This window comes from Schistocerca piceifrons, chromosome 2 (genome assembly GCF_021461385.2).
Source record: "Schistocerca piceifrons isolate TAMUIC-IGC-003096 chromosome 2, iqSchPice1.1, whole genome shotgun sequence".
Taxonomy (NCBI): Eukaryota; Metazoa; Arthropoda; class Insecta; order Orthoptera; family Acrididae; genus Schistocerca; species Schistocerca piceifrons.
In genome coordinates, this window is record NC_060139.1 from 710,485,604 (window position 1) to 710,505,740 (window position 20,137).

Sequence of the window (20,137 nt, forward strand, 5' to 3'; positions counted from 1 at the left end):
GTGAGGTAGGCAGAATAATTCCCTAGCTTCGCTTAAGAATGGACACTTTGCGGAGAGTATCGCGGACAAAGAGAAGCTTGCCAAAAACTGGTGGTCCCCTGCAGGCAGTGGGACGGACCATAGACACAAAAGCGTCACGAATGCACATGTGAAGGCAAGTGAATCTTCTTGCTGAGAGCAGTCGTTTTTATCTGCCTTAAAAAGTGAGAACGGGTCGAGAATTCCAGCACCTCACAGGAACTGAAAGGGAATGCCGACACACAGCTCCAATAATGCGCACAGGAAGGCGCGTGGCACTAGATAACTACGTAAGCAGTCGACCTTGTTAAAAAGATATCTTTTGGACAAAAAGGGCGTTACTTATGAATTACGAACGCCAGCAGATTCTTAGATGAAGCACAGACATGAGATTGTCAAGCCTCACGCAGAGAGGCCCATTACAAAGAAGTGTTGTCTGGCTGCTTTCGCAGCAACTTAGGAGTGGAGAAGAGCAGTGAAATAATGGGTGACCAAAACTGGGAACAGCCTTGACAGTGAAATCGTGATAATGACGCCAATTTCTGAGTCACAGACCAGTCCACACAAGACAGAGAGAATTTCCACCTTGCACCGTGTGGTGTGGTCATGAAACGGCGATCAGTTATTGGACGGCATTCCAAATTTCTTCCGCCAGCGTCAACGTCGAGAAGAGGAAAATTTCGAGCAGTCGTTGAGCTCAGAGATGAATCTGGAGTGAAGAAGGAGTCGGTGTGACAGCGCGAAAGCGACAGGACATGGCAGCTCTTCCATCCATTGCCGACATCCACTTTCCGAGATCACGATAACGCTACTTCGGCAACGGCAATACACGGCGACCTGTCAGCGAGGACACCGTTCCGGGTCCTCGCTTCATAGTCCTGGGACACCAAAGACAGCGGCCGACTCGCGCTGCACAGCTCCAAAGCGATGCATCGTACCGACTCATGACTATGAAGAATGGTGAGGTAATTCATTCCCCTCTCACTCCCCTTCACAAGTGGGTCGTGTCCATGCCCAGTCAAATCGTCCCTGAGATTGGTAGTTTCTTTTTTGCGTAAAAGGTATTGTAACAAACGCAAGTGTTCATGATTTTACACTATAACTAATTTGTTCCATTCGCAAAGCAGTCCCCTGTTGTCATATCCTTTTTCTGTTTGAATTAACTAAATTATTCATGTCATTTAATTATTGGCTCCCATGGTTGGGTGATCTAATGGGTAATTCGCAATCCTATGTCACATCACAGAGTTTTTAAAGAACTCTGTCGTTTTGACGCCCAACTGGGGCAATGTAATTACTAATCTTTATGTCATTTTATTCAGATGATCAAATAATTCTCGATTCACTACATTTTTGGCGCCGAACGTGAGGCGATTTCGTTGGTAATTTGCGTTTTCGTGATATCACAAGGAACTGTCAATCGAATACATTCTCTATTCATTCCAACTTACAATTTTCTACGATGTTTGTCTTTCTGCTCAATCAATCATTATACAACATGTTTTTAGGATTATCTTTCCTTCGGTGCTTTGATTCCAGCATTTTGGGTCCTGCTTCCCTTCTTTTTACTCTCCCTGTTTTTCAAACGCTGCTTCATTTTTGTACTTTGCAGTTGCTTCGGCTCTCCTTCTGAGTATCTTAATTTGATCGCTAATGATAGTTTACAAAGAAGTTGCACAGACTCTTGTTATAAACTGTCTGCACTGTATTTCGTAGAGTCCAATCTCATCGTGGGAATATTTGCCTTTTTAATTTGTGTTTGCCACTTGGATGTTACCTGTCATCTCTGCGCCTAACAAGAAGTAGTTTGTGTGGTGTCACCGCCAGACACCACACTTGCTAGGTGGTAGCTTAAATCGGCCGCGGTCCATTTAGTACATGTCGGACCCGCGTGTCGCCACTGTGTGATCGCAGACCTAGCGCCACCACAAGGCAGGTCTCGAGATACGATAGAGCACTCGCCCCAGTTGTACGGACGACATTGCTAGCGACAATACGGACGAAGCCTTCCTCTCATTTGCCGAGAGGCAGTTAGAATAGCCTTCTGCTAAGTCCATGGCTACGACCTAGCAAGGCGCCAATTGTAACAGTGCATGTATCTTACGAGTCGCATTTGTATAGTCAAGAGAGATGTATCACAAGGAAACATTAAAGTTAAGTATAAAGCAGCTACGTACTTTTCTTGCTACCATTCAATAGTTATCCTGTTCCAGAATTCACGCCCGTCGGCGTGTGTGTACGCGTGCCTTTCTATCGGCTACCTCAAGTGGCGTAACAGTCTTGTTACGTCACTACAGTTTGAACCACATCCTCCACCCTTATAGACACTAACATCATTTGACATTATGCCATAATTTTTAGTTTAAATAACATAAATTATTATTGACCTGATATTTCTGGAAGCAATCGTCCACATAGACAGACAAAAAAACTTGTCAATTTTTCATAAAACTCATATTTGCCTTTACTTTCAGCGTCATTTGCAGGTGCCTAAGCCATGGCAACGAAAATTTTGAGATTTACGCAGTCATAATACTCTCACCAGTTTCATGCTATAACTTGATATCGCTCCTACACTTCCTATGGACGGTAAATGAAATCCCTCTCCTTGCCCTTTCCTGCCAAAACTCTGCATGATTTACGATATTATAAACATAGTCCTTTTCCACAGCAATTTTTGTTTCCGTGATGAACCAGACCTATTATTTGTCTGAGGCATCTGACTGTCATCTTGAGCCGAAAGAATAAATTTTACAAATGTTTGGGAGCTGTCCCAACGATTCAACTCTCACTCTAGAACACCGGGCAAATCTTCGAATTGCTGTGTCATAACCAGACCACCCTCCTAGAGCTTAGAGCTCTGCCCACCCGACGAACGAGGAAATGAAATATCACGACCGGGTGAAGGAGAAATGGTACGTGGTTTGGCACTGTTCTCCTGGTACCTCTGTGAAGGCTCGTCGACCTGCAGGACTTTACCAGCAGCTGCACTACCACCTATGCAGTCCTCCCCTCTCCTCAAATTAAGTTTGTTACTGGGACAATACTGCCTCAATAAAAATATGAAAGCCTAATTCTAGTATTTGCTTGCTGCTGTTTGTGCGGCTCAGAGTGTAAGGTCGATAACTTGATCATCTTCTGCTGAAGTGTACCTTGGTCGGGCCCGTGCCTTCTGCCACCCGCTTTAGATATGTGCTCGAGTTTGTGGGTTTATCCAGTACACAGCTGCAGAACAATCATTGCTTCTCCCATACTCCCTTTTTATGTCGGGAATTCCCTTTGCATTGGATGTTCAGCTATTTGAAGCTGAATTATACACGTCCAACTCTGACGTCAGGTAAAGGACATGGAATTCGTGAAATCTACAGACACACGAGAGATTATTTCTTTCTAAAACTTCTCGTGAGCATATTATAAAACTGAAACCACGAGGAGAAAATAAGTATGTTTTTTATGTACTATTATCATCTATGATGAAATAAGCTCGTTATTTTATCACTTTTACTGGAGAAAAACACATAAACATAAGCAACGCTTTCAATCCTTGCAACAGATTTGTAACGTAGAGTAGGTAGTGCAGCATCACAATTGTTGACTTGAAACGACAGACTTCATCGATGGTCAGCACTACAGCAGTCTGTATCTGAACTGCTATTGTGGTGAATGAAACAGACTGACCTGTTGCCGCCGACACCAGCCGGCCCCCACACACAGAAGAAACCACGTAACTGTTTACTGGTGCGGCCCAGCCTCTTCAGCGGCCGAGAGGGAGACAACGCAGAATAAATCTGGAGGAGGGTACATCCCGCTACGCTTTGTTGTCAATGGCCCACAGTTATCAGAAGGGACCTCCTGAACAGCGTGCTTCCGGGACCAGAGAAGGAAACTGCTTCGCTGTAACAGCTGCACACGTGAGACAAACACACAAGAAGCGCTCGCAGCTACATACGGATGACATACAGAGTTGAACTTGTTTATAAACAACCCCCGACCTTAAATCTTTCGGGACCGTGAGAATGATTCCTCGGAGCGTGTACATAACAGAAATTCAGCGTCCTGGAACGTGGAAGCGAGAGCAACCGGGCGACCAATTAAGCATCTCCTCTTGACTGGCACTAATGTTTTGTCAGCCAATGATAAGACAAGATACTTAACTTTAGTACTCTGGCAGCACAGAAGAGGGGAGATGGACAACAAAACCAGGAGCATGGAGCCTGGAGAGGGGATTCTGTGGGCTCATGATCTTCACTCTGTTTCTCCTGGTGTGCTGGGCTTATCTTGGGCTCTTCTGAAGCTAGTCCTCCCAACTTCTGCAGTTACTTATTGATTTTCTGATCTAGATAATGGATGTAACTTAACTTTCTGCTTGTCTCTGCAACTAAGTGCCTACGCTCTGATTATTCTCAAATTTCTGATAAGCTCCCACTTATAAATATAGCTCCCTTTCCAGAATCTGAGGATTTCGCTTACTGTCCAGTGCTCATACCACAAGCACTCGACCGCTATTCTGTAATTTTTTCTTAGCTCAGTCTTCTATTTCCCATCTGATGCTACATTTGAAATTTAATTCTCAACGCCGAATAGAGTTTTGCCTCCGATTCAGTAAGTGCCACCTGTGTTATTCGGCTACATAAATCTTGGCCAGAGGAGGATTCCCTCGTAGCTGTGGTGGACGCAAAGACTACGGACTGACTGCCACAAGACAGCCGCCCTAATCGTGCCTGGCCTATACACAGGAGAGACCATTCACTGTCGGCAACTGTCAACAACATTGCCGCTCAGTCTGTCCGAGACAAATAAGGGGAAGTCGCCGCATAAGCCGCACGCCACTGAATATCAACGTCCATCAGCTGGAACCTGCCTACCGTCAAATTCACACGTCGCCGTCCCTAAAGCTGATCCAGGCGTCAGTAAAGTCGCCGATTCTTCGATATCCCACCTGTGCCAAGTCTGTCCAGTAAAAGCGACCCTGAAAAATTTGTTAATGACTTTCTTGTTTTCACTCATTGCTTTAATACAAACATCAATGAAAGTTTTGTACCACTTCGGTTCCGAGAGTTCGGCAACTTGTACAGAAAATTGGAACAGAGATCAACATTAGCATCATCCTTTTTATTGCTCATTAACACCACACATTACATGTTTTACCACCAAACAGCGAGACCTTCAGAGGTGGAGGTCGGGACTGCTCTACACACCGGTACCTCTAATACCCAGCAGCACGTCCTCTTGCATTGATGCAGGCCTGTATTCGTTGTGGCACACCATCCACAAGTTCATCAAGACACTGTTGGTCCAGATTGTCCCACACCTCAACGGCGATTCGGCGTAGATCCGTTAGAGTGGTTGGTGGGTCACGTCATCCATAAACAGGCCTTTTCAATCTATCCCAAGCATATTCGATAGGGTTCATGTCCGGAGAACGTGCTGGCCACTCTAATTGAGCGATGTCGTTATCCTGAAGGAAGTCATTCACAAGATGTGCACGATGTGTGCGCGAATTGTCATCCATGAAGACGAATGCCTCGCCAGTATGCTGTCAACATGGTTGTACTGTCAGTCGAGGATGGCATTCACGTATCGTACAGCCGTTACGGCGCCTTCCATAACCACCAGCGGCGTAGGTCAGCCGCACATAATGCCACCCCAAAATATCAGAGAACCTCCACCTTGGTGTACTCGCTGGACAGTTTGTCTAAGGCGTTCAGCCTGACCTGGATGCCTCCAAACGCGTCTCCGACGATTGTCTGGTTGGAGGCATATGCGACACTCATCGGTGAAAAGAACGTGATGACAATCCTGAGCGGTCCATGCGGCATGTTGTTGGGCCCATCTGTACCGCGCTGCATGGTGTCTTGGTTGCTAAGATGGCCCTTGCCATGTACGTCGGGAGTGAAGTTGCGCATCACGCAGCCTATTCAGTACAGTTTGTGTCGTAACACGACGTCCTGGCGCTGCACGAAAAGCTTTCTCAATATGGTGGCGTTGCTTTCAGGTTTCCTCTGACCCATAATCCGTAGGTAGCGGTCATCCACTGCAGTAGTAGCCCTTGGGCGGCTTGAGCGAGGCATGTCATCGACAGTCCCTGTCTATCTGTATCTCCTCCATGTCTGAACAACATCGCTTTGGTTCACTCAGATACGCCTGGACTTTACCCTTGTTGAGAACCCTTCCAGGCACAAAGTAACAATGCGGACGCGATCGAACGGCGGCATTGACCGTCCTGGCATGGTTGAACTACAGACAACACGCTACTGATTAGAAAACTGAGTAGACATCATTTTTCACATGTAGTAACACGCTCACCAAACTTTCGTTTATGTAGCACATGTCGTGCTTGGTGTTTTGATTCCTTTTTCCGTAATAGTGTAACTAGCTGAGTACTCGATATTGCCCAGGTATGTATTTATTCTAATCTTCGAGTAGTCCATCTCCTCCTTTAACCACTCTCTGTCCATCTCCTCCTCTCTCATTTATCTGTCTACCTCCCGCTCTTCCTTTTCTCTGTCCATTTCCTCCTCCTCCCTCTCTGTTCATCTTCTCCTCCTCCCTCTCTCTGACTATTCTTCCTCCCCTGCCTCTGTTCAACTCCTCCTCTTTCCGTTTTCTATCCATCTCTTCCCTTCTGCACTCTTTATCAACTTTCCTTCCCCTCTCTCTATGCAGCACCTCCTCCCATCTATCTGTGACCATTGATGTCTGTCCATCTCCTCTTCCCCCCTTCTCTCTCTACCGTATTACGTTAATCCTAGTGAATTTCATTTTCACGCAGCTCAATGTATATGACGTCCTGTTGCCTGAACTATGTGCTGCACAGTGATAATTTTTAAGGTACATCCGGTGATGTAGGTAAATTCTGCCAGCAAAATGTGTTGCGAATACAGCCAGTAGTAAAGAAGTAATAAATTAGAAGGTCGTGATTCATACGCCAATTTTACTACACGAACAGCGAAAATTTAATAAGTTATAAACTTACTTATTTTCATCATTTTGCGGGGGACGCCAGCAAGAAACAGATTCGCAAAGATCAGAAATTACGCTTAAAGTTTATTGCAAGTCTCTAAGCGCTCTCATTCTGAAATACTGGATGACTAAAGTATAGATATTCACGCGTCATGGACTGCACCGATTTTTCACTCCAATCACCACACTTTGATAGGTAGGTGGTTCTTATACTCACAGTGGTGATTTCCAAATACTAATTGATGCAAGTACCAAGTCTGGTTGAAATCGATGGATTGATTTAGGAGGATACGTGGAGCATAGATAGATAAAGAAACTTTCCCAGCAGATTAAAACTGTGTGCTGGACCGAGACTCGAACTTGGAACCTTTTGCCTTTCACGGGCAAATGCTCTACGATCTGCAATATCTTCGCAATATCCTTTCTTTCAGGAGTGCTAGTCCTGCAAGGTTCACAGGAGAACTTCTGTAAAGTTTGGAAGGTAGGAGACGAGGTACTGGCGGAAGTAAAGGTGTGAGGATGTGCCGTGAGTTGTGCTTGGGTAGCTCAAATGGTAGAGCACTTGCTCGCGAAAGGCAAAAGGTCCCGAGTTCGAGTCTCGGTCCGGTACACAGTTTTAATCTGCCACAAAAGTTTCATATCAGCGCACCCTCCACTGCAGAGTGAATTCGGGCATAGATAAATACGTACATAGATGTACACGTGTATCCAATTTTTGTAAAATGTATATATGTATTTCATTGAAAATTGACTGCATGTTTCCGATAGCATCGTGTAACCATTTTTACTACTCACGATCTTAAATTACCTTCCAGGTCTATTTAAGAATGCAATAGCAATGAGCGGATCAGCATTGAACCCTTGGGCATTCTCTAGAAATGCAACCGATAGAGCGGTACGGTTTGCGGGAACTCTAGGATATACAGGAACAAGTTCCAGCGACCTTGTAAATTTTCTGAAGACAGTGGATGCAAACACACTAGTGCTGGACGCATCCAGTGCGTTATCTGAGGAGGTATGTATCTGGCTTGTTTGCGTTTATTTACTTCAAGAGTGTCTTAACTTTATTATCTAATACTAAAATTAATTGTGTATCTGATAGAAATCACTATTTTTTAGTTTATTGGCTTTCGGAACGTGCCCGTACAGCCATCTAAGCACTGGAAATGCTGCACTACGGTTTCTTTTGTTAATTCAGTGTATGCATTAGTTTAACGTCCACAGACTTGACAAAGAACAGATTCCGGCATAAAAGAAATTTCACATCCACAATATACTGTTTCATTGAAACAGTAAAGCAGAAATTCCATACGCTAGATTTAGAAACATGCCATAGAGTAACTACAGCGCAACATTTAGGGCACGCACATTGTTTTCTCTTGGATGGTGTCAATTTTTCTGTCTTTTCGAATTTCGTGACAGTTGTCAGCATTACCGATCGCACAGACACAAACTTTTTCATATGCTGACGAGCATTAGGAATCATCTTTTCTGTTGAATTTTTGCCTTTTATGTATAAATATGATATGCTCGATAATTGATGGACGCACTGTATATTACGTACATGTATACACTTTGGTTATTGCGTATCTTCTCTCTACACTGAGCAGGGACGAAGTAACGAACAAGTCACTAATACCTATTTTTCAGTATGCTCATATGATTAACATTCAAACACTAACACAAATGTATCAAACCAAGCTACAGTTCTGGGAAATAACTGATTCCACCAAGTCAATCTACTGCTGATCAAACATAGCCAAAATTATTTCGAACGCATAGCAAACTGAGGCAGATAAATGTATTCTAATAGTTTGACTGTGCATCGAAATTACATACTTCTGTTTAAGGTTGCGTCGATGCTTTGAGCTGATGGTATGTTACAACTTAATCTTACTAATTACGTTGTAATATCATTGAATAAAGAACAGCCAACGTTCTATGACAGGATAGCAAGACCTTGTTCGCCTGTGTGTGGGTACCCAATGCTGAACCAGAACACGATGGTGCGTTTTTGACGGAAGAACCGTGGACTCTGGTAGCTGAAGGCCGATACAGTCTGGTTCCTTACATGTCTGGTGTCACTGACCTCGAGCAACTTGCACAAACACAGCGTAAGTAAGATAAAATCTTACTGATCTTGCAATGCAGTTTTGGAACAAGTCTTGAGTAATCATCCAACAGATGAGTTGTATTTCAGGGGATTCTTAGACAGCAAATTTGTTGCATGACGAAAATTTCTTTAAAAATTACGCTCGCAAATGAGATTTTCCCTTTTTTCGGTACCGGCTCTCAGTCCAGGAATTACTAGTGCTTCACGTCAGCTGTTTTATAGAAGTCTATTGTATAGTGGACTATGGAAACTAAGGAAATCATGAGCATATACATAGTTTGTGCACAGGAAGAGGGGCAGTTAACTCAGAAACCTTTGACTCAAGCCCAGATTTCCATCAGAATAGTTCCACGGTATGTGATCCCCTTATCATAGCTTACGGTTTGTGATTGTGGAACCACCTGGGTAAGTAGGATACGCATTTCAAAAGCTTATAATAAAAGCTCCGCGTGCTACTGAGGGAAATGCTTAACAGTTCTTAACATCACTCATCTCACCCCAAGAAGTAATCACTTTCGTGAAAAGGATTACAGTCTTGCCCACACTGTACTCAGGGGAACAGCACGCCTCAATTTATATGAAATAAATGGTGGGGAAGTAAATGAAAAGGATTAGTGGAATATCGTGACTTCCAGCCGCACAGTGCATTAACAGTGGCGAACTTATGCCGAACAGGGACTCGAGACTGGATGAACCATTTCTCTAGGAAGGTTACCTGAACCATCTTGGCCATCAGGATACACTTTTTGTCTGACCCAGATCCTCAATTGATCGCACGCGTGACCCTCGTCCATTGACTCCCTACCTACAAATTATTGATTCCCTTATGAGTTCGTACTATATTAGTGCATCCGCATTGAAACGAACGTCACGGAGTCGTCGTCACCCACTTAAGAAATGTATATTACTTTTGATCATTTTAATAGTCTCCATCCTAGTGTCAAGTTTACAATGGAAGTTGAAAACGATGACAAACTTCCTTTTCTTGATGTTTTGGTTCACAGAAATGGAGCTGGGACTTTGGGGCATAGTGTATATCGTGAACCTTCGCATACTGATACGGGAATTGGACCGACTTAAAGTCGTTTTTAAGCAAAATGTTTATACTGCCCAACAAATACAGTGAGGTGTTAAAAGTCACGGGATAGTGACATCATCATACACAGACGGCAGTAGTATCACAGAGTATAAAAGGCCAGTGTATTGGCGAAACTGTCATTTGTACTCAGGTGTTTCATGTGAAAAGGTTTCTGATCTAACCGTCGCGCGCGATGGGTTTTAACAGACTTTGAACGTGGAATGGTTGTTGGAGCTAGACGCATGGGTCGTTCCATTTCGGAAAAAATTAGGGAATTCAATATTCCGAGATCCACAGTGGCAAAAGTGCGCCGAGAATACCAAATTTCAGGAATTACCCCTCATCACGGGCAACGTAGTGGTCGACGGCCTTCTTCTAACCACCGAGAGCAGTGCTGTAGGTGTGGAGTTCTCAGTGCTAACAGACAAGCAATAGTGCTTGAAATAGCCGTATATATCAAAGTGAGACGTACGACGAACAGTGAGGCGAAATCTGGCGTTAATGGGCTATGACAGCAGATAACACTCGAGTGTCTTTGCTGCCAGCACATCACCTGCAGCGCCCGTCTTTTGCTCGTGACCGTACCGGTTTGATCTTAGACGATCGCAAAGCCGTAACCTGCTCAGATGAGTCCTGACTTCATTTTGTAAGAGCTTATGATAGGATTCGAGGATAACGCAGACCCCACGAAGACATGGATCCAGGTTGTTTACAAGGCAATGCGCTAGTGTTGGCTTCATGATGGTGTGGGCTGTGTTTACATGGAATGGACTGGGTTCTCTTGTCCAATTGAACCGACCATTGACTAGAAATGATGTTCTGCTACTTGGAGATCATCTGCATCCATTAAACAACGGAATTTTTATGGATGATAATGCGCCATGTCGCTGGGCTGCAGTTGTTCGCGATTGGTTTGAAGAACATTCTGGACATTTCGTGCGAATGATTTGCCTACCCAGATCACCTGACATGAATCTCATCGAACATTAATAGGACGTAAGCTAGAGGTTGTGCACAAAAATCCTGCAGCGGCATCACTTTCGCAATTATGGAGGCAGAGGACTATCAACGACATGTTACGTCGATGCCATGTCGCATTGCTCCACCACGCCAGGTAAAAGGAGGTCCGACGCCATAATAAGAGATATCTCGTGCGTTTGCCACCTCGGTGTATGTCGCGCTCTTCAGGCTGAACTGCCGGGAAAAGCGTCAGAGGATGCTTACAGATCTGTTGTTTTTTTACATTTGGCTGGTAGCATTTCCGTGAAAATTTCAAGAATTTTAAAGAGACATGACATCAAAAGTGTATTTATGCCACTGGCCAATATTAGAGCAAGTATTGGACCAGTAAAGAATGTCTTGCCACTGAGGAAACTGGGCGTATACAAAATTCCTTGTCATTGTGGGATGGCTTATATTGGCCAAACTATCCGCAAACCACTGTCACGTTCATTTACTCCAGTCAGCGAGATCCACAGTGGCATAATATTATTATTAGGAATATAGATTTCCCCGTAAGTAAGATGAGGAATCCGATTTCATCTTCTATTAAACAGCGGTCTACATTTCGAGCAGTGGATTCTTTTAATTAGTGTTCTGCTAACGATGTGTGGTTTAGCTCATTTCTTCCACCAGTGCACTGGTACTTCACTTGTGAGCCGCGCGGAGTGGCCGCTCGTTTTGAGGAGCCATGTCACGGATTGCGCGGCCCCTCCCGCCGGAGGTTCGAGTCCTCCCTTGGACATGGGTGTGTGTTTTGTCCTTAGAGTAACTTAGCTTAAGTTAGTTTAAGTAGTGTGTAAGTCTAGGGACCGATGACCTCAATAGTTTGGTCCCTTAGAATTCACACGTACACTTCACTTGCGTTCCAGTGCAGCAGCGCTGCTGCTCATGCACGAGCGATGAGCCGGCTGTGGTGTACAAAGGAGCTGCCGATTCTGTTGGAAACTCAGTTCCGGTGAGATTCTGCATCAGCATACTCACCTAAAGACGACGACCAGTTGGTCCATTGAAATATTATGTCAAGGTGAGAACATTATCTGGCTGCACATCCAAGAAGAATATTATACGTTGAGTATTGTTGGCAGTTAAGAAGAACGCTTAGGATTTGGACTTAAAAGCGACTGTGCACGACTGTCTCCTACTGACTTCAAGCGAGCTGTGCTGTAAAGTTTTAGGTCGTTCCTTGTCCACGCCAGTCTATGAAGTAAAGATCCCAAACGACGATAGGAACACAAGAGGTGCTACAGCGGCCGCCACAGCAGTGTCTGACTGCCGAAGTCCGGAAACTCGGCCTGGACAACGTAGCATTTGCCCAGTTTATGGTTAATTACTCCAGTGACTTGTTATAAACTGCTCCTCTCTTTGTTGCACAGTAATTTTTTCCGTTTAGTTTTTTTGTGCTATGTACAGTTTTCGTCTTTATTTTTCTCGTCAAATACTTTTTTACTATCGATTAGGCGTCCCCTTCAGCAATTTTATCTCTGCTGCCGTCTCAATTTCAGTCGTTTTAAAATAAATAACAAGTGTAGGTGTAACGCAATTTTTGTTCACACAGTGTAAGCTGAGCTGAACAGACGTAAAGCAAGGTGCGCTCACACTTTGTGCAACATTTTGTTAATAAATGACGAGTATAGTAGCCTGTAGTTATTTACGGTCAGGTGACTTTTGATCTAATTCTGAGTGATGTGCGCCGAACACAGTGTACAAAAATATATTATGGCACTAGTGCAGATTCTATGACTTAGAAATCTCGTTCAGATAAATCCATACTGAACACAGAAGCAGGCAGCCGACTTAGTACGTTGGATGATTGTCGATGCAAGACGCAAGGGTCATAGCAAGTCGGAGAGCACACAATATTTTAGTTTCCACCGTCAACAGTGTCCAATTTGGAGTTTCAGCACCACACAGACAATTAGTATTTCACTTGATGAAATCGCCAAACAGAACGATCAACGGTGGTAGACGAACGGACGTAGCGTCTCCTCCACAGAGCCATGGCGAGTGTTCGAAGGTCGACTGTGGCTGGTGATTTGAATTTGGCCTGTTAGGCACGTATTTCTGTCAGCACTGTATGGCACGAATGCAGTGTGCAGACTTCAACAGTCCACGACCGACTTGTGTACCTTTGCCCTCCCATACATTTTTTCCGCGCAGTATAAAATAAGTAAACTCAATTCTTTCCTTACAGTAACTGGTGGTGATTCTGTCTAATGCAGAAGCTTGCACATTACTATCGGAAGGCAAGTCGAAATATCTGGGAATGCAGGTGGACATTTTTCTTCAAACTTGGCGACACTCGTAGCCGGAGCCAGCCTACAGAGCTTGTACTTTAACTTCAGAGATTATTTACAGGACTGTTTCCTATAAAGCACATATAATGATCACTTTTTGTTTCAGGCAACGGAGCGTTATCCACAGAAGGACGAGTAAGCAATCTGAACGAGAATTTCGACGAAATTGTCGGATGCGACCTACGGCTTCCGACGAGAGAAGAGAGACTGAATGGCGCTAATGCTGTTAAACAGTTCTACTACAACGGCAGTGATATCACGTTGCAGGATAACTACACCACAGCTCTGGTAAGTGACAGGCACTGGATGAACACACAAAAGGCCAAATACAGAACACACCGCACATTAATGAACGTAATGAAAATATTGCCAAGAATAAACAAACTGGAAAAATTGAAAGTACACTAATTCCAAATAACTGGGTAATTAGCTCAAACACGAATGATTTAGCTAATATTCACGTAAATTTTGAAGTTATTGAAGAGCTGAGGGCGAGTTTCCTTTCTTTACTTAAAGTGGCCTACAAGTGTATGTCTGTTAAATGTGTCTCTGTGTGTGTTCGTGTGTGTGTGTGTGTGTGTGTGTGTGTGTGTGTGTGTGTGTGTGTATGTTGGCGTGGCTATGTTGAGTGCTTGGCATCTGTTGTAGGGTTTTAGGGTAAACGAGTTGCTGCTAATGGAAATGATGGAAGGGGGTCAAACCACGTGCCTGCGCGTCTCGAATAACACCAACGGGGATTAGTATAACTATTCTCTGAGCTGATCATCAGCAGCCTCACATGTTCCCACACTATGAAACACTGCAGACAGGTCTGAGATTTAATCCAATTCGCTGAAAGACGGCTTGGTGGTGAGGAAGAGTTCGCCGCTATGTCGTCTGCTCTTGCTGGCGAAGAACAGTCGTTGAAAATTTCTTACATCGTCAGGCTTCGAAATGGTACCTGTGAGTCTAACACCAATGACGCTGTCAAAAATTCCCGACACAAAGAATGGAAAATATGCTATTCAACATTAACGAAAGGACACAGACAAAGTTGGTCGCAGTATAATATTCTTAGGAAAATTACAAACCAATTCTAGTATAATGAATGTTTACCCAAGCCTTCTAATCCTGCTATTGCAACAGTCACTCGCCGTAGCACGTAGTTCATTGGGTGCCGCATAGCTTCCACTGACAGACACTGTAAGTTATCTATATTCCTAAACGGCTAGACCGGTGCATGGTGACAATGCAACATTGATTTTTAGTATCTCATATAATTACTGAACGAATTTAAAAATTCAAAATATTATCGTAATTTACTGATTAAGAGGTATAATCTGATGTTACAGACTTAACACAGTGAGACAAGTATTACAGTTGGAAAAGGTGTACATGTTTTGAGCCAGTGTACCACACGGCGCGCAAATTAATCAGACTATATTCATCCAGTATTTGAGAATGAGACCACTTAGAGACTTAAAAAAAAACCTCGCACATACTTTCCAGTCATTACGAAAATTTTTCCTGCCGGCAGTCCCCACAAGTGATGAGAGGAAAATAAGTTTGTCGCTTATAAATAACGGCTACCAATAATCCTGAGTAAACAAGGAACATCATGACGGACACAGGAATTAGAGATCACCCTGACGTTATAATGGTTCAAATGGCTCTGAGCACTATTGGACTCAACATCTGAGGTTATCAGTCCCCTAGAACTTAGAACTACTTAAACCTAACTAACCTAAGGACATCACACACATCCATACCCGAGGCAGGATTCGAACCTGCGACCGTAAGGGTCGCGCGGTTCCGGACTGAAGCGCCTAGAACCGCGTGGCCACCTTGGTCGGCCTGACGTTGTAGAGAGACTGAATACGGTAACATCCCAATCCACCAAAAATAAACGTATGATATACCTATTCAATAAATCAGATAAAAATTCGTTTGATACCTTCCTAAGAGACCGTCTCCATTGCTTCCAAACTATGTAAGCACAAACTAGATGTTGCTAGAATCAAAAAAATAGTATCGACGCCAGACATTTTTACCAAATAAATTAATAAGAGACGAAACAAAGTAGGTCAGAACATCGTTCCAAAAACAACGAAAAAGCACGCCAAATTTAAAATAACGCAAAATAAACAATATTGGTTATGTTGTACAGAAGCTCGAAACTCAGCGCGGACTTCAGTGCCAGATGCTTTCAGTAGCTTCCATAACAAAACTCTCTCTCGAAATCTGGCCGAAAATCCGAAAAGATTCTGGTCATTTGTAAACTAATCCAGTGGAGAAACACCATCAATAGCTTCACCACACGGAACTTGCGGTAATGTTGCCGATGACAGTGCCACTAAAGCGCCATTACTAAATACAATTTTCAGAAATACATGGTGAATATTCTAGAATTCGAATCAAGAGCAACTGACAACATAAGCAGCTTATAAGTAGATATCCTCGGTGTAAAAAAGCAGCTTAAATCATTTCATAAAGGAAAGGTCTCCGGTCCACATTGTATGCAAATTTGGTTGCGTTCAGAGTTTGCTGATATAATAACTCCGTACTTAACAATCACATACAGCCGCTCGTTCAACGAAAGATCCGCAACTAAAGACTGGAAAATTGCACATGTCACACAAAAAATATAAGGGTAATCCGCTGAGTTGTTCTAGGCTCTTCAGTCCGGAACCGCGCTGCTGCTACGGTCGCAGGTTCGAATCCTGCCTCGGGCATGGATGTGTGTGATGTCCTTAGGTGAATTAGGTTTACGTAGAGTGAAATTTTCACTCTACAGCGGAGTGTGCGCTGATATGAAACTTCCTGGAAGATTAAAACTGTGTGCGGACCGAGACCCGAACTCGGGACCTTTGCCTTTCCCGGGCAAGTGCTCTACCAACTGAGTTACCCAAGCACGACCCACGCCCCGTCCTCACAGCTTTACTTCTGCCAGTACCTCGTCTCCTACCTTCCAAACAGTTTTAATCTGCCAGGAAGTTTCATAGGTTTAAGTAGTTCTAAGTCTAGGGAACTGATGACCTCAGATGTTAAGTCCCATAGTGCTCAGAGCCATTCAAACCATTTGAACCAATCCGCTGAGTTAAAGATCCAAATCACTGACGTCATCTGTAGTAGGACTTTGGTAGATATGCTGTGTTCGAACACACTGATTACCTTGACGGAAATGATCTTTTGACACATAGTCAGTACGGAGTCATGAAATCTCGTTTTTGTGAGCACAACTAACTCTTTATTCTCACGAAATAATGAGTGCAACGGACAGGTGATCTCAAATTGATTTCATAGCCCGAGAAGTCTTCTGCTACCGTTCCTCACATGCGGTATCGTATCAGATTGTGTGCCTACAGAGTATCGTCTTAATTTTCCGACTAGATTGATGATTTCGTTTCATAAATTCACAGGCTGTAGTAACTAACGGAGAGTCATCGTGACATCTGGATTTCCCCAAGTCGTTGATATAGTCTCCCTGCTACTTCTAATCTACAGATATATAAGTTATTTAGGAGAAATCTGAGCTGACTTCTTAATTTTTTTCAGATGATGCTGTCATTTATCGTCTAGTAAAGTCATCATAAGATCAAAACTAAGTGCAAAACAATTTATCCAAGACATCTGCAGGGTGCCAAAAGTGGCAACTGATTCTAAATAATGAAAAATGTGAGGTCATTTGGCAGTTCAGCTAAATATCTAGTGATTACAACCACCACCGACTCCAATTCCTAAGACAATCGCCTGGGAAAGGCGAACCAAAGATTACGTTTTACTAGCAGAAAACTCAGAATATTCAAAAGATCTACTAAAAGAGGTTGCCTACATCACGCATCTTCTGGAGCGTTGCTGCGTGGTATGGAATTTTACCAGTTAGGGTTGACAAGGACGTCGAAAAAGTTCGAAGAAGTGCATCTTGTTTGTAATATCGCGAAACAGGGGTGACAGTTTCACGGATATGATCCGCGAAGTGGGGTGCAATCATTAAAACAAAGACGTTTGACGTCGCATCGAGAGCTTCCCACAAAATTTAAATCACTAACTTTTTCCTCCGAATACTAAAATATTTTGTTGGCGCCTATCTACATAGACAGGAATGATCATCGTATTAAACTAAGAAAAATCAGAGTTCGCAAGGAAAGATTTAAGTTTTCGTTTTCCCCGCGCTCTGTTCGAGAGCGGAATGGTAGACAGATAGAATGTTTCTCTGATAGGCATTTAAGTGTGAATTTCTGAGAAGTGATGTAGACGTATATGAAGAGGTAAAATGTCTTTTATCTGTTCAGGGAGTAAAACTTCAGCATCACGCACGATGCTTTAGTTTATTACTTCTTTACAACAAACTCTACTCACGACACATTTTGCAGGCAGTATCTACATGTATCACTTAATGTATCTGTAAAATTACATCATTCTTTACATAATTCCAGAAATGTAACGTCGTAAACATTGAGATGCTTGGAAAACTAGCTTTTACTTAAAACGTAACGTAATTGGTCCCTGTGTTCGTCCAGTGTTGCGTATCGAGAGCACTTAGCAAACCGTAAACATAATTCCGAACCTTTCCTAATTTTCTCTCTATTACATGCTTAACATCAAATTTTAACATATTGACTAATCTGTAAAGTAATTAGAAATTAAGCTGTTTTATATGTTGAAGTTACATTCCTTAAAGAATCGGGTTGGGGAATTTACTGACATAGCGCTCTAACAATCAAACGCTGGAGACTCTTGCCAGATAATGGTCACGCATGTGGACTGCATCCCGGTGTGAGGCCTTCTACTGGCGCCACTTCGGCAGCTTCGATGTCAATACTGCTGATTCTTTGATCAAAAGGGTCGGTCCTCTATTTGATGTAAGAAATCTGAATTGAGTAGACCTTAATAAGGGCGTTTCCACCACAAGAGTGAACGATTTGTTGACTGGACACTGAATCCATGATCTCTGATTAATAGCCAGGCATGTCAACCACTAGACCATAGTCACGATCTACACTGCGACTGAAGGTGGTAAGTATCAGGCTGATGCTGCCACGTGGCTTAACCTTTCTTTTTCGTTTCTTGAGCTGTCAATGATGATCCACTGAACATTTTAGCCGATGGCCAATACATCAGCTCCACTGCCGCGTTTGTGAAAGTAGGGTTCCCAGGCTATTTGGGTATCATTAAATAGAGATAGTAACGTAGTTGGACTATAGTGAGGTCAGTCCCGTCATGAACCAAGGTTTCCTATGTTTGTTGACTCTCGACGCACTCTGACCTTAAAGAACCTGCGAACTTAGTTTAACGTGTCTGCTAACAACGAAATACTGATGCTATAATGGATTATTTTTCACTTAGCAGACGCATCATTCTCTCCAATTTACCCTTGGATGTGACACAGTACCCAACAATGGATTACTTGATGGAGACCTTAACTGTCGAAGTCTTCATTTCGTCTGATCAAGAAACGGTCCAACTCGAAAATTACCTCGTCATTCTGGAAATACCTTGCCACGCAGTAGAGAAGTCGCTAAGTGCCGTGTCAGGAGAATATAGAAGATGAGGCAAAATTTGATAGCCCAAAAAAGCAGACAATGTCCTTCTCAGAACATGCTGGAGACGATAGCTTGAAGCAAACACAATGCCCTTATATAGCTCGCAGCGATGGCTCGTCTTGATAGCCCTCCTTTACCTCATCGGGAGATTTCAGTAGAATGATCCTCTGACGGTTTGCACCTTCCTAGTATAATCTGTTAGCAGTGTTCCATGGCAGCCCAAAAAACAGTCATCCTGACCTTGATAGGTGATAGTTGGGTATTCGTCTTATTCGGTGGTGGTGAATCTACATGTTTCCACTGTCTGCTTTAAACATTTGTCTCTGGTCATAGAGATACACCCAGCACTCGTACACAGTAATTAGGCAGCGAAAGAGAGGCTCACAGTTGCTGCATTCCCGCTACTGTTACGGTTCGGCTACTTTTTCAAATAAGTGTCAGCATTGGCAGAACCCAGTGGGCAGCGTCGTCCACCATTTTCATAATGTCGTGCAAGATGTACAAAACTGATTTACGACAACATCAAAGGAGAAATAAATAGTAAAATATGGAAAGCCAGTAGATGTTAAGTCGCATTACTGGACATAATAAACAGAAAACTTTAAGAAATTCTAAGATTCGTATACACAAAACCCTTATCATATCTCTTCTGACATACTCTTGTGAGACGTAGATATTAACAAGACCAGAAGAAGCAAAATTAGGATCACTGAAAGTAAAATTTTGAGGAAAATATTTGGCAGGATTCAAGATAAAACAACTGGATGGAGAATATCAACAAACAAAGAAGTGCATGATGTATGTGGACAACGAAACATTGCGTCCAAAATTAAAGCTAAGAGTCTTCCTTGTATTCGCACTTAGAGCTCCAGAAGAAAAGAAAATCGACGAACTATGTACAGAACATCCTCAACGAAGAGGACTTCTTGTCAGACCAAGTATACGTTACTTTGACAATGTCAAGGAATACATGATACAAGTACCAAAATACAATACACAACTGATGCCAGCAGCGAAAACTTTCATATGAGGGTGTGGTGAAAAATAATGCCTCCGAATTTTTTATGAGAAAACTATTAAAGCTTTTTCAATAAAACTAATGTTAATAACATGCTACATCATTACCCTTCATGTCTACATACACTAC

General features: G+C 43.1%; 1 protein-coding gene across 1 annotated transcript in view; it reads left to right on the forward strand.

Annotated features, from left to right (window-relative positions):
* LOC124775780 (venom carboxylesterase-6-like) overlaps window positions 1-20,137 on the forward strand; it is a 46,376-nt gene that overhangs the window by 9,877 nt on the left and 16,362 nt on the right. Inside the window, exons 3-4 of the mRNA XM_047250609.1 lie at window positions 7,797-7,996; window positions 13,575-13,603. Of these exons, the coding sequence (XP_047106565.1) occupies window positions 7,797-7,996; window positions 13,575-13,603 (229 nt within the window). The remainder of the gene's footprint in view (window positions 1-7,796; window positions 7,997-13,574; window positions 13,604-20,137) is intronic.